The sequence below is a fragment of the Rhopalosiphum padi genome, chromosome 2 (genome assembly GCF_020882245.1).
Source record: "Rhopalosiphum padi isolate XX-2018 chromosome 2, ASM2088224v1, whole genome shotgun sequence".
Lineage (NCBI taxonomy): Eukaryota > Metazoa > Arthropoda > Insecta > Hemiptera > Aphididae > Rhopalosiphum > Rhopalosiphum padi.
The window spans coordinates 43904525-43918277 of record NC_083598.1 but is presented as its reverse complement, the minus strand read 5'-3'; the positions used below and the strand labels follow the sequence as shown (position 1 = coordinate 43918277).

General features: G+C 27.7%; 1 protein-coding gene across 4 annotated transcripts in view; it reads left to right on the top strand.

The window, feature by feature from the left end:
- The window catches only part of LOC132921562 (frequenin-2), a 117986-nt gene that overhangs the window by 49746 nt on the left and 54487 nt on the right, over positions 1–13753 (top strand). For all 4 annotated transcript variants that reach the window (XM_060984638.1, XM_060984641.1, XM_060984640.1 and 1 more), the window contains exon 6: positions 1580–1658. In XM_060984638.1, coding sequence (XP_060840621.1) covers positions 1580–1658 — 79 coding nt within the window. The remainder of the gene's footprint in view (positions 1–1579; positions 1659–13753) is intronic.

Here is a 13753-nt window from a genome sequence, read left to right as displayed (position 1 = left end):
TGTAATAAATGAAGAAGAACTTAGTAAATTATAATATTATACCGTTGAGTTATGCCATTTTTATTAGTTGGGATGTTGGTTATTAATAAATTATTGAAAAAAAACTTTGTATATAAAGCAATATCTGAGATTAAAAATGAGCACACAAGAATTTTTAAATTGATACTATTTATTTTGGATATCGTATGAACTTTGAAGCATGTAAAATGTAAAGTTGTAAAAGCAAAGAATTCTTCACATAAAATAATTTTAATATTTTATTATGATTCTTCTTTAGAAAATATCGCATTTGTGTTTCATATTTAAAAATATTAATAATTGATCATTTTAAATTCCATTTACTGCACATGCTGGATAATAATACAAAAATATTTATATTACAGTTTATTAGAATTACTGAGAAATGGGATAGGTACTATACCTTCCTTGAGTATCCGATATTATTTTATTAAGCCTGTATTCAAATACATAGTGGAATAAATTATGGTATGCAAATTACTTATTTATTTTATCTACATCGTAATATTAAAATTACTCTTAAAATACAATATATTTTTTCAATAATATCAAAGTGATTGATTGATAAAAATGTAATTTTTTTTTTTTTTTAATGTTATATTATAAATTGAAAGTTTATTCTCAATAAATAATACTACAAATAGTCTTAATGGTTTAAAATGATTTTAAATGTAATACGATACTATATATATTGTATTATACTGGAATATTAAACTAAATATCTCAAAATAATTGGGGAAACAAAATAAAAATTACGAAACCCGAGTTTTTGATAAAATCGATATTGGTTTTATATTGTAATTATATTTTACTTCTAAATTAATATCCAAATACATTTTGATTTAATATTTATAATGGAATTTTTAAGACGTTATTATAATATTTTTGTAACATTTTGGAAGTTTTTAAGCTATTAATAGATATTTATCATTTTTAGTGTTACTGATATTTTTTTTTTCATAAGTTGAAAATTGAATACACACATTTTCTCATAACTCACAAGGTTTATTATAGAAATTTAAAGATATAGAATAATATACCTAATATATGTAATCACATTTTTTGTTGAGCGTACGAAGATCAAATTGTCTTAAAGAATCTTGAACTTTAAAAGAAAATAACAATTTTTCTTTGTACAATATTATTTATTTAGTTAATTATTATATTGTTTTTTAAATGCAATTAAATTTTAGCACATATCGAGGTATCTCTCGAAACTTACTATGTAGCATAATGACTACCTGTTTTTTAGTGAATTAAATATTTTAACTTACAGACACATCACTTATGTAAAATATTTTAATATTTTTTGAATTTTATTATTAGTTAAAAATAATTCAAAGTGCTTTCTAACTAAACTGGAGTTTAACAATTTTAATAGAAATAAAATATTATGTACACGTTGTTCACACATTATTTAGGTTTAGTATAATGTTATATTGTATTTTCATACTAAAATATATTCGGTAATATAAAAAATAGTATCTACACGACTGTTAAATTGTATGTTCTTATTTCTATATTACGTAGAATTTAATCAAATTATAATATTATTTTTCAGGATGGTTCTATAGAGTTTGAAGAATTCATCAAAGCTCTATCAGTAACGTCCAGAGGAAATTTGGACGAGAAACTTCACTGTAAGTAAATAATTAAGATTTTTTACTTTTTCCTCATTTTTATAGTGAAGTATACAACCAAAATACGTGGCGATGATATTAAGTTGTTGAATACAATTAGTATACTAAATGTATAGGTCTACTTGACGCTTATGTATATTTAAAAATAATAAAACGATTTTCCGGTAAGGAAATAAGTTTTAATTTATATTATGACGAGATACTCATTATCGTTAAACGCAATTTATGTTTTGTTTAATTCGTATTATTTATCACCAAACTATTTGTTTAATGCATAGACTTCAAAGTTGTTTTTGAATATTAAAATCATCATCTATTTTCAATGCCAAAAGTAATGTATAATATTTACGTGAACAGAATAAGAATTCTATTCCATTTTAAAATCACGAAACATTTTGTAACGGAGAGAAGGTTAAGTGCCTGCAGAAACACGTCTTATAATGTTTTATAGTATTTAACGGTATAATTTATACACATTAATAATAATATCATTCATCGGCTTGTTTTGCAAATGAATGTAAGTGTCGAACTTACGTTGAATTGTGTATTATAATATCGTGCGAACAATAAAATCTGACACATAAAGAGAGATGACCACGTTGAGAGAAGAAAACGGAAGGTTCGTTTTTAATGGTCACGTTCAGTTTTACTTATTACTCGAGATATGAATGACGTGTATTTCTTATTTTTTTGGTAGAATTTTCAGTTTACCTACCACACACACCATACTACCACGAGTTTCGGAGAGCTTGAGAGTTTGAGAGCTTAAAACAGTTTGTAACGCGGTCGTTATATTCCAATGGGCTCTAATAGGAGTACCGAGCAATTTAATATTGTAGATCAAAACACTACTGAGCTGATGACTGTACATAAACATTTAACAGTGTATCACATTACCTACCAGATGTATATACTTGTGCACGCGTTGAAGCGATATTATTATCATTTGTTTAGTAATGGGTAACACCTTCATATTATTATTATGATTATTATGAGTATAGGTATAATACCGCGTCTGTTATCTGAATAAAAAGTGTTCCTGTAGAAAATAACATATTACACGAGTGTACGATAAAAAATATGTCGTTATATGAAGTGTGAGTTCGCTTTATATATCCGGAGAAAGGTAGGTAATCATTATTTATTTTTTTTTTTCTCTCTCAAACGTCATACGGTTTTGGATACAGTCTGCAGTGCAATCGTCATTTGTGCGGAAAGGCCATTAATTAGACGTTATACTGTCGCTCAATAGCGAGGCGCATTATACATCAGCAACTATATCTGTAATGTATTGTGTACGAATGACGTTAACTGTTTGTCGAAAATCACCAGAGAATATTTTGAATGCGGTGCGTTGGAAAGGTTAAATAAAATAGTTACATCGATATTTCAACTTTGCCGGTGGTACAATAATATTGTCGTAGGTACGTAGGAAATAACTTCCGAGTCACTACCTGATGTATATAATATAATATAGGTAGATCATAATATAGCGGGGTTGGCTGGTACACAAAATAAGTAAGTATTGCCAATTATTTAAGTTTGATCAGTGTATATTTACAAGGATGTGTGTATTTTTTTTTTTTTTTTATTGATTTATTTACATGTATACACAGTGCATACTTCATTGACGTAGTACCTACCTACCTACACGTAATAAAAAAAAAAATAAAATAATATGTCTACAACGAGTATATTATTAAATACGCCATCTCAATAGAAGAAAATTGTATACCTTTCGTCGAATTGTATGCTAAATTACGAAAGTTTAATTTGTGTAAACCGTAATTTTGTAAGTAACAAAATATATACACAGACTCGGTGAAAAGTTTTCAAGTTTGAATACGTGCATTGTGTGCTATGCCATTTTTTCCATTTCCATTTTGTTTTATTTACATATTAAATAAAATACTATTTTATTTTATTCGTTTTGAATTTTTAAAATGAAAATGTGATGGTAAAATATGAATAAAAACATTTTAACCATAGAAAATTAAAAATATACAACTGTGTGCACCTATTCTTTGATATATATTTTTTTTACCACAATGTACACTATTGTATGAACACGAATAATGTAATATTTTTAAGAATACTGAAATCTATTTTAGTCGTACTTTTTTTATCTATACACATAACATACGTGCAATATAATACATAAAACAAATATGAAATACCAATGATCTAAATGTAGATAATATATGTAATAAAAATTTATCAACGACATAGAATCTGTATAAAATTGGAATAGAAAAATATTTAAATTTATAGCATCATTTAAACGAAAGTTATTTTGTTAATTGTATAGGTAATGATACTTTATTTTATGAATACTTTAATTCTGTTAAGCAATTTTTATGTTTATTTTAATTTTAATACTAATTTAAAATTTAACCCTAGGTCATAATTTAAATAATAAATAATAAAAAAAAAGACAAAAAAATCAAATAATCGATTTAAAGTAAAATAACCTATAAAAATGCATTGTTATAAAAAATAAAAATGTTTAAAAGTTTGTTTTCGTTAAAAAAGTTATAGTACCTATTCGTATTTCATAATAATTTAAGATATTGTTATACGAATATATTTTATGAAAATAACAAAATCTTCCTTGATTTTTCCCAGTTTCATAATATTTTATAGGTATGTACTTTCGTTATTTAATAATAGTTATAATTTATAATAAAAAAACAAAATAATTTTGATTATATTCTGAATTTATTTTACTAAAAATTACTTTAAATTTAACACTATCAAAATCAAAATGTTTCGGTACTTTATAGTATCTGTTTGTAAATATTAAAACTATTCGTGCCCAACAGGTAACAAAGAAAAAGTATCTCTAACATTTGACGACGGTGATCGATGTTTAGTGGTCTGTTGGATGGTTACAAAATAATTCACTCATTTTTTTTTGTTTACTGGACTGAAAAAAAATAACGAAAACAAAAACATAAGCCGTTTCTTTTATTTTTCTTGAAATTAGGAATAAAATTATCATACCGTAAGGTAATCCCCTGCCAAGGTCGTTTTAACTCTGAATTTAAATTTATCTTGATTAAAAACGATTTTTACTGGGTTTGCGTAGGTAATACTAATAATCTAATATTCAAATATTCGCCAAATGTATACTTGTTACACTGATATCTTAACATTTTTATGTAGGTAAAAACTACTTTGTAATACAACTATTATAATTATCCTATAAATATCTATAAATTTTTTAATTGAAAATATAATCTTTACCTAGTTATCTACGAGTATTGATAATAATATACTAACACCCAAGGATGCCCGCTGAAAAGTAGCTCACTAGAATCAAAATATTTTTAGTATCAATTGTATTGATAGCTGTGGAGGACTTTGGTTTAAGTTAAACAGATGTTCTATAATTCATAAAGTGATTTTTGTTACATCATTTTGGATTAGTTTATTACATTCCGTTAAGTTTAAAAATAAATCCCTCCATTTGGTTAGTACTTAAATGTTTTCATTATGTTATCAGTAATTAAATACACCCATTTATGTGATGTGAATAGAATTGTTATGTACTTTTAGATATTTTATTATGAAATTCATTAGATATGCCTTTGTCTAAACTATTATTTAAGTGCTTTTAAAGTTGAAATTGTCGGTACTATTGTTAAATGATTTGTAAAATGTATCAACAAGTAGTTACTTCCTGTTATTATCATATCAGACTTAATTTTACAAAATTATTCTTTAAAATAATTCAGTCTCCTATAAACTGTTTTCGGACAAATCAGCGTTAGGAAACTAACATGTGTTTGTTTGGTTAAAAATTATTTCTAAAACTAATAGAATATACCTAATAGAATATTACACATTTTTAAAAGTATTTACAGTTATTCGTATTTGAAAAACAAGAAAATAAGAAAATCACTTTTGTCAAAAACTAATAATGCGTAAAAAGTTTTTTGGAATTTTAAATTTTTATTTCCCTAAAGTACTAAATAGATTCTCTCTCCTTTAATTTATTCTTGTTTACATATATAAAAAAAGCGACATACTATCAATATAAAATCAATACATTCGTCTCGTTCACAATCTAAAATACGTTAAGAATTGTAAAAAACCAGGTAGTCTGGTTTACTTAACTGGTTTATTAAATGAACTCCTTTAAGAATCCTTGAAACAGTAGAATTAAATTTAATGAGCACGAGAATATTGGTTTTCTAATATTCCTATAAATATCTACCTCCTTGTATTGTTTAACACTTTTTAAAAATAGTTTCCGTCTTGTTCTATATAAAAAACGCGTTTATAATAATATTCTATTGGGTAGAAAAAATATGCTCTGGTTGTGCTAAAAAAAAAAAAAACTGAAAAATTATATGTAAATGTAGCAATAACTTTTCATAGGTATAAAAATCAATTCTATAAAATCCAAAACGTATGTTATAGATTAATATCAAACAATAACAACAGGTATTAAAATATACGCGTAGGTGTAATATTATGAAAATAGTATCCAATCACTCGCATCGAATTAACTGTATATAATTCGCATAATAATACCATGTCCTACGTCTTACTGTATTGATGTACACAATATGCAATTTAAATGTCCGCGCGTATCATAATACGTCGTCTGAGTCGTCAAAATAATAATGCATAATATTATTATAATAATATACAAACCATATTAAACACCTCGCCGTGAATCATAATGACCAGCTTTGAAGTAAACGACATTTTCAAACACAGTACAGTACGCGATGTCTTACGAAAATTGTATGCGTTCTCTCCAGTCGTCTATACGATTAGACACAGAAAAAAAAAACAAAAAAATGTACTATAATCGATATTAGTAATATCAACACGTGGGCAATTAGTTCTCTCCTTCGCGCTGCGCCCGTCAACGTACATTTTATTTTTCATGTCGTATTTAATAAAATTATTATAATCAAGGACGAGAGTCGTCCTGCAGTGAATCGCTGCAGCGGACGGACGGACGGACCTCGCGCTTTGACTAACTACGTAATGTAATATTTTAATTCCCAACAAAAGGAAAGGCCTATGTGCGACGACTTTCGGGTCGTGTGTGATGTGTGCGCGCGTATACGTTATATTATAATATACTACGCTATACTATAGGTTATATTATAATATTATTATATTAAACTTGTATATGTGTGGCGGTGCGGGTTTTTCGTACGAAATCGTCCTAATACACACAGCGGCTGTTCTGGCCGGGTAGATCCCTATTCGGCGAATTTGCATATTCAAATTTCGTATAATGTGTAACCCGAGAACGAACTGTGGCGTGTAAAATAATATATAAGAATGTAATATATTTTGTGCGCCTATGAATGTGAACTAAATCGCTGGGATTACGTCCCGTGCGGAGTTACGCGCTGTATCGCGCGGAGGTGGGATACACGACGTATAATTACATCGAAACAATGAAATGCATATCGATACCTACGCATAATGGGTGTAGTTCGACCGGGTAGTTCATTAATATATATATTATTATGGGAGACGGTTTTAGCGAAAAATAACCTGCAGATATCGCCGACGTTGTGTATACATTAATAACAATAGTCTGAGTGCGTTTTTCATTTCGATTTTTATATTTTCAACATACGTTAGACAGACGTGACGGAATAAAAATGCGTAATACGATTAATTATTAAAATCTGCAGCGACACGGCGTGTAATATTTTCCGACCGTTTTAACTTATGATAGGTGTAGCGTATTATATTGACACGGCAACAAGTTGTCTAGCCTACGTGTGTATGTTTAAAGACAGTTATTTGTTTATCCAACAACAATGTCAACAACTAAAAAAAAAACTATGAGTATTTTCGATCTTTTAAAATTTAAGGTAGTTACATTTTTTCCGTGAAAGTAATGCTATTTTATGACTATTGCAGATATCTTTAATTTAAACATCTCGGGTAAATATGTAACAAATTTTACGAAAAATAAATTTTATATTAAAATGCCATTAGTATTGCCTATATTTAACTCCTTAAATCCGACGAAGCTCTACATTAATATTTACTATAGTTATTACCACAAATAATTTCTAAATTAACTTATTAATATTGATTTCTCACTATCAATTTCAAAGGAGATTCTGAAGCCAGTTCCAACGTGGTTTTGAGAAAAATTAATATGCTCACTTAAAATAATTAACTTCTAGACGTAAAGCTTGTATAAAAATATATAATATGTAACAACATTTTACGGAGCATCAAATATCCATTTTTCGGTACCTACATCAAGTATGTATATTTTATGACATTTAATTTTATAAATTCTTATATTTTCTTTTTTTTTTTTTATTAAATAATGTAAATTTTTGTTAAAACAACATTTTTAAACCTAACGTACGAGTTTATTCTCAAAGGTTGTTATCTTTAATTTTCATAACATGCATTTTAAAACCGTAATTATTTCTCTAAAAGCATATAATATATATATATCTGATTTGCGACAACATGTTTATGTACCGTCATTTTACTGAACTATTAATAACAGTTAATTGAAGTTTATTCATAATCACGATGTACAATATTATCTTTCGTTGTCAGAGAAATTTTGAAATCGTGGCCCTTATTTGTTACTGTTTATGTATACATTTCTTAACCACTATTAATCGTTAGCTGTTGTTTTGTTTTGTTTTGTTTTTTTTGTTGATAATTACCAGATATTTCTTATACCTACTTTGTTTATGTGAACGATATAAATATAATCAGCCACATATTGATTCGTTTATAATGTGCATGAAAATATTATATTCTATAGAGTATTATAATATGTGAACAACCTATAATAATCGAATGAGATAATTTGGTTTATTTGATATTGGAAAAATACGAATTTTACCAAAGCACCATCGGACCGTCCCCTATCGCATCGTCTGCATAGCAATAATATCTTTCTTAAAATTGAAAAAATATTACACGATTACAGCAGTCTAAAAATCTGATGTTTTAATACATAATATAATATTATATTTGCAAATATATTTTTATTTTTCAAACGATATCTATATAGGTATTTGTATTATTATATTTTAAAAATAGTGATTTTAACATTGAATCTATCAACTATGGAACTATGCGAAATAAATCATAAATAAACATCAATAATAATATTGTACTTTAATGATGTCGATCAATTCTAATTCTAAACTATAATCTCTTTATAATATTAATTTCTCGAGTAGCATCATTTAGAATTTGTTGGTATTTTTTTTTCACAATTCCTATTTTATTTTATCAGTAACACGAAAATTTTATGATTTGATATTAAGTTTTTAGATTTTTAACCAAAAAAAATTAAAATATTCGTGTTTATTGTACATTATTATAAAATATATCATGAAACAAAGACTAGAACTAAAAAAAAAAACATGCAAATTACTTAACAGTAGGTATATTTTTAGATTTATATGTTATTTTTTGTAATTAAATTTATAATGGGTCATTAACATGTCGAGTACCTAATACAAAGTAAGTTTAATTATTAATACACGTTTTACTTAAAATATATTTCTTATAATTTATAAGATGTCAGTATATTAAGTAGTGGATTTATGAAAACACTAATTTTAGTTACCCACGTTACTAAACAAGTAATAACTACAATGAAAACACTGAAAACATTATACAATAAATTATATTATATTATTAATTATATTGTAATTGTAAATACCAAATGATAAAAATATTAATAATATCCTTTCAATTTTTTGGTCGTCAACAAGTAATATGAAGTGAATTTGATTTTTTTTAAGTTAATACACACAGATATAAATATTAAGTATACATATTTTGGTATTAATATTTTACTAGTCAAATTTTTGTATTGGAATTGACAAAAATATAATAATATAGTTTTCTCATTTTTTCTGTAGCGTTCTTCACATTTATACTTAGAGGTGTAATCAAAGTTTGCAAGACCTTAAAAAATCTGTAATCCTTTTTCACAATATATAACGCGGAAGGATTAATTAAAAATTTAACTGAGGACGATTACCTGTAGAACTCGGAAATGATGTATTTGTTTAAATTTAATTCAACGCGATAATAAATAATCTAAAATAAAAATAAACTAAAACATAAACATCAATATAGGTACATAAAAAACCTGCTGTGTACAAAAATGTATAATTATTTTTTTATTACTGTAATTTTTTTTTGGCTATTTTTCATCATTGCGTGATATTCAAATGTTTTTACATGTATAAATAGATTTAATAATACGTACAACCCCGTACAACAGGTGATTGTATACTATGGTATTTCATTATGCATTTAACAGTAACGTATCTGACGGCGGACTGAGGAGATTGAAATGGTTTAATATATTGACATCTCTAGAATAGTCACTATAATATGAATACATATACAAAAAATCAAGTCCAATTCGTCTGGCGATTCGTGAGGGGGAGGAAGTGGATCATCTAAACACTCGACTATTAGTATAGTATTTAAAGAGCAATACAATAATATAACATTAACTATTCTATGTTACACATTTACGGTGCATATATTTTACGACCCAGTTACATTATATTTTGTCATTTATTTTTTTTTTATTTTTTTTTTGTATGTGTACTGACCTTCAAAGCAGGTACTTGACCGCGATCACGACGATATCATAAATTACATTGGCAGCGATGCTTATAACGTATGTGAATTACAAAGTTTGCATTTTCTCTTCTATGTTGACCCGCAGCCATCGGATTGTATAATATACCGTTTTGCTCAATAGCCGTTGGGTTTTAATAGTTATATACACGAGATAATGTAGTTGTATATATACGTCATACTATCATGTCATGCATACGACGCGTCATCGTTTACTTTGCGGAAGTTTAGTCGCGGGTGTGTGCCCGTCGTCGAAATAACGACCAGCGTCGTCGCTGCGGCTGATCGAAAATCTATTCCCGAACATTACTCGCTGCGCCTTCCACTTGGCAAGGGGTGTTCGGTTGGGTCGGGGATGGTGGTGGGGGGGGTTGCTCGTGGGAGGTATACAGCTGTGCTGGTGTCGGTGTCAGCGTTCGTGGCGGTGGTCACCCTTAATATTATTGTTGCTATTGCGATATAACCTAACCCAAGCATAATAATATATTATATATATTACATGCCGTCACCGCCATCTAATGCCGCCGAATGATTGATTGCTGTTTATGCGCAAACGGAAAATCATAATATTATACATATATATATATTATACATCGCGTACATTATTTTTTAATATATAATACATAATATGTGTGTATACGCGCAAGGCCGTAACTGGAAATTAATTTCGGCAGGGGCTGAACCCCCAAACCTCCCCCCGCCAGGTACGGCCATGTATACGCGGACCGGAGATTTTGCCGAATCGCGATTAAGCGGTTATCACGGAACTGCGTGTACGTATAATTGTACAATAATAATACCGTGTATAATATACTATATTATTATAGAAACATATTAAAGTGGCGTCGGCACATCGTATTTTATAGGTCTGTAACAGCATATTTTATAGCGTACCGATACGATTACGCGGGTGTCAGGGACGGTGATGTGCTGCAGTAGTCGTAGAGGTGGTCGATCGTCATCGCCGTTATCGTTCACATATATATTTTCCAGTATTATTGTTATTATTTTCGCGATTTTCGATGGATAATCTATCCGTGACTGCATAATAAAGTGCATATTGGTCACGAATTTCAGTACAAATGTACAATGTATGCTGAGCGATGTCACGCCTACATAGTGCGTATTTTAGTTTATTTGAATATATTATTCGATGATAATCTGCAATTCGAATAAAATTATAATATTTCCATTTAATAACATTATTATCTCTATTAGATTATGTTCGAAACGACAGATGTATTATTGGTTGTATAATGACATGTTTTTTTTTTATGTCTAACTCTCGACACACTTTTTATGCTAGAAAACATGTTTTGATTTTTAACTTAAGGCGATTGGGTACCGACCGTAATTAAGGAGTTGTAGGTAACCTGCAATTTCTGGTTTTTTTTTTTTTATATATTTTCTGGTAGAATAGTGAATCTATTTAGTACTTTTGAGGGACAAAAGTAAAAATTCCAAGTACCCTCTTCTTAATGGTTACAGGGAAAAGCGGTAAATTTAGTAAGTTTTTGATAAAATCAATTCTATTTGAATCGCAAAAACAGCCAATTTAGAGGAGTTAAGGTAATACGTTTTAAATAGTAATTACTCATTTTAAAATTATTAACTGTAATTTGTATGCAGGAAATATCAAATGGGAATAACTTCATTAACACGAAAATACGGAACGAGTGTGTGAAACGCTCTGTATAATATAACCTCGCCGATAAAATTGTTATTTAAAATAGACTTTTATACAAAAGGGAAAATCGTTAACGTACAGTTATCCGTACCATCATCACTTCCATCACCACAAATTCTACGAGATTTTTAACGTATAAGCTACCTTTTACAGAGCAAACTAAAACCCGGTCTATTGATCGTCGTGGTGTATAATATTTTAGACAGCATTCGTCAATTTCCGTCATTTTATTATGTTCCATTATTGTTCGATGAGATGGATTGGAGATGGAGGCGTGACGTAGCTAGTCGTCGGCGTATACCTACTACCTACCTATAACACGACTTTGCGAAAAAAGTTTCCTCTTTAACTCCACATTATCGGCCGCCGCCGCTGCGGTCTATATACTATAGATATATACATAATAATACCACATTGGCCGAGAATACAAATTGACGGATTAATTTACGCAACGGAAATTTTATGGCGGTCACGAAATGTTCATTTTTTTTTTATTTTACTCCCCTCAATCATAGTTCTATTTTTTATATCATATATATATTGTCTTTCGATTTTTCCGTTCAAACAATATATAGGTACAGTAGGTACATAACTATATATATTTTTTATATTTTTGTGATTCACCGTGTACGAACTTTCTTCCCGATTGTTCTTATACTGCAGAATATTTTACTGCACTGCGGTGTAGACAAACGTGCAATATAATATTATAATAATTGTATGATTCGATTATGCGTTATTATTGTGTATCATCGTTATATTATATTATTATGTATAATACATCAATACTGTGTGTCTGACAACAGTAACAATATATGGCTGTGCATTAAACAGAATTTCGAATTCGTTTAAATGGTTTACGTTTGTTAATTGTTTTATGTAGGTACGTAGATTATTTTAAACGACAATACCATATACACGGTTTTAATTTAACAGCTTTTATAATATACATTAAAATTGTGTTGGACGTATAACTTGTAATAATAGTGACCGATGGGCATTGTGTTGTTTTAATTATTCGAGATGGATTTTTTTGTTTATTTTGCTACACTATAGACCTTACACGAGTATAACTGTTTATACCGGATATTAAACCTCACTTGTTAGTTGAACTACACGACTTACATTATGTTATAGTTAGTAGTAATAATTAATAAATAACTATTATTAAATTAATATATAACTTTGTATATGAATCCATAAATTATTAAATATTGATTTTAGTGTAAAATATAATTTATTTTACATTCTCTTGAAATTGAATCAGTTAAAATTAATTCATTTGCTCAATAATTATCGTTGATATATTAATAATATAAAAAGAACACAATTATAGTCGTCTTTATTTATTATAAACATAATATGAATAAAATTACAACGGATTTAGAATTTTAAGATGTTTTTAATTGGCAAAATATTAAGCAGCGATGGTGTTCTTAGAATTTTGCAAATCAAACATTGCACCGTAACAAATTTGTTTTGACTATAAATTATTATTGTAATATATTATAATATAATTGTATACTCATACTTAATAATATAACATTTATATATATTACATAATATATATATATATATACATAAATAGTATGCTTTTTACAGTAGCATGTCAAGTACATAATATTATATAACAAGCTAACAATATAATTATTTTTATACTTTATACTACTGTAATATAACTTTTTTATTAATTAATTCAACAATCTAGTTGCATTCTTCTGGCAGTGTTCTTTTATCATTTGTTTATAATAAAAATATAATGTATATATGATAATTTTTT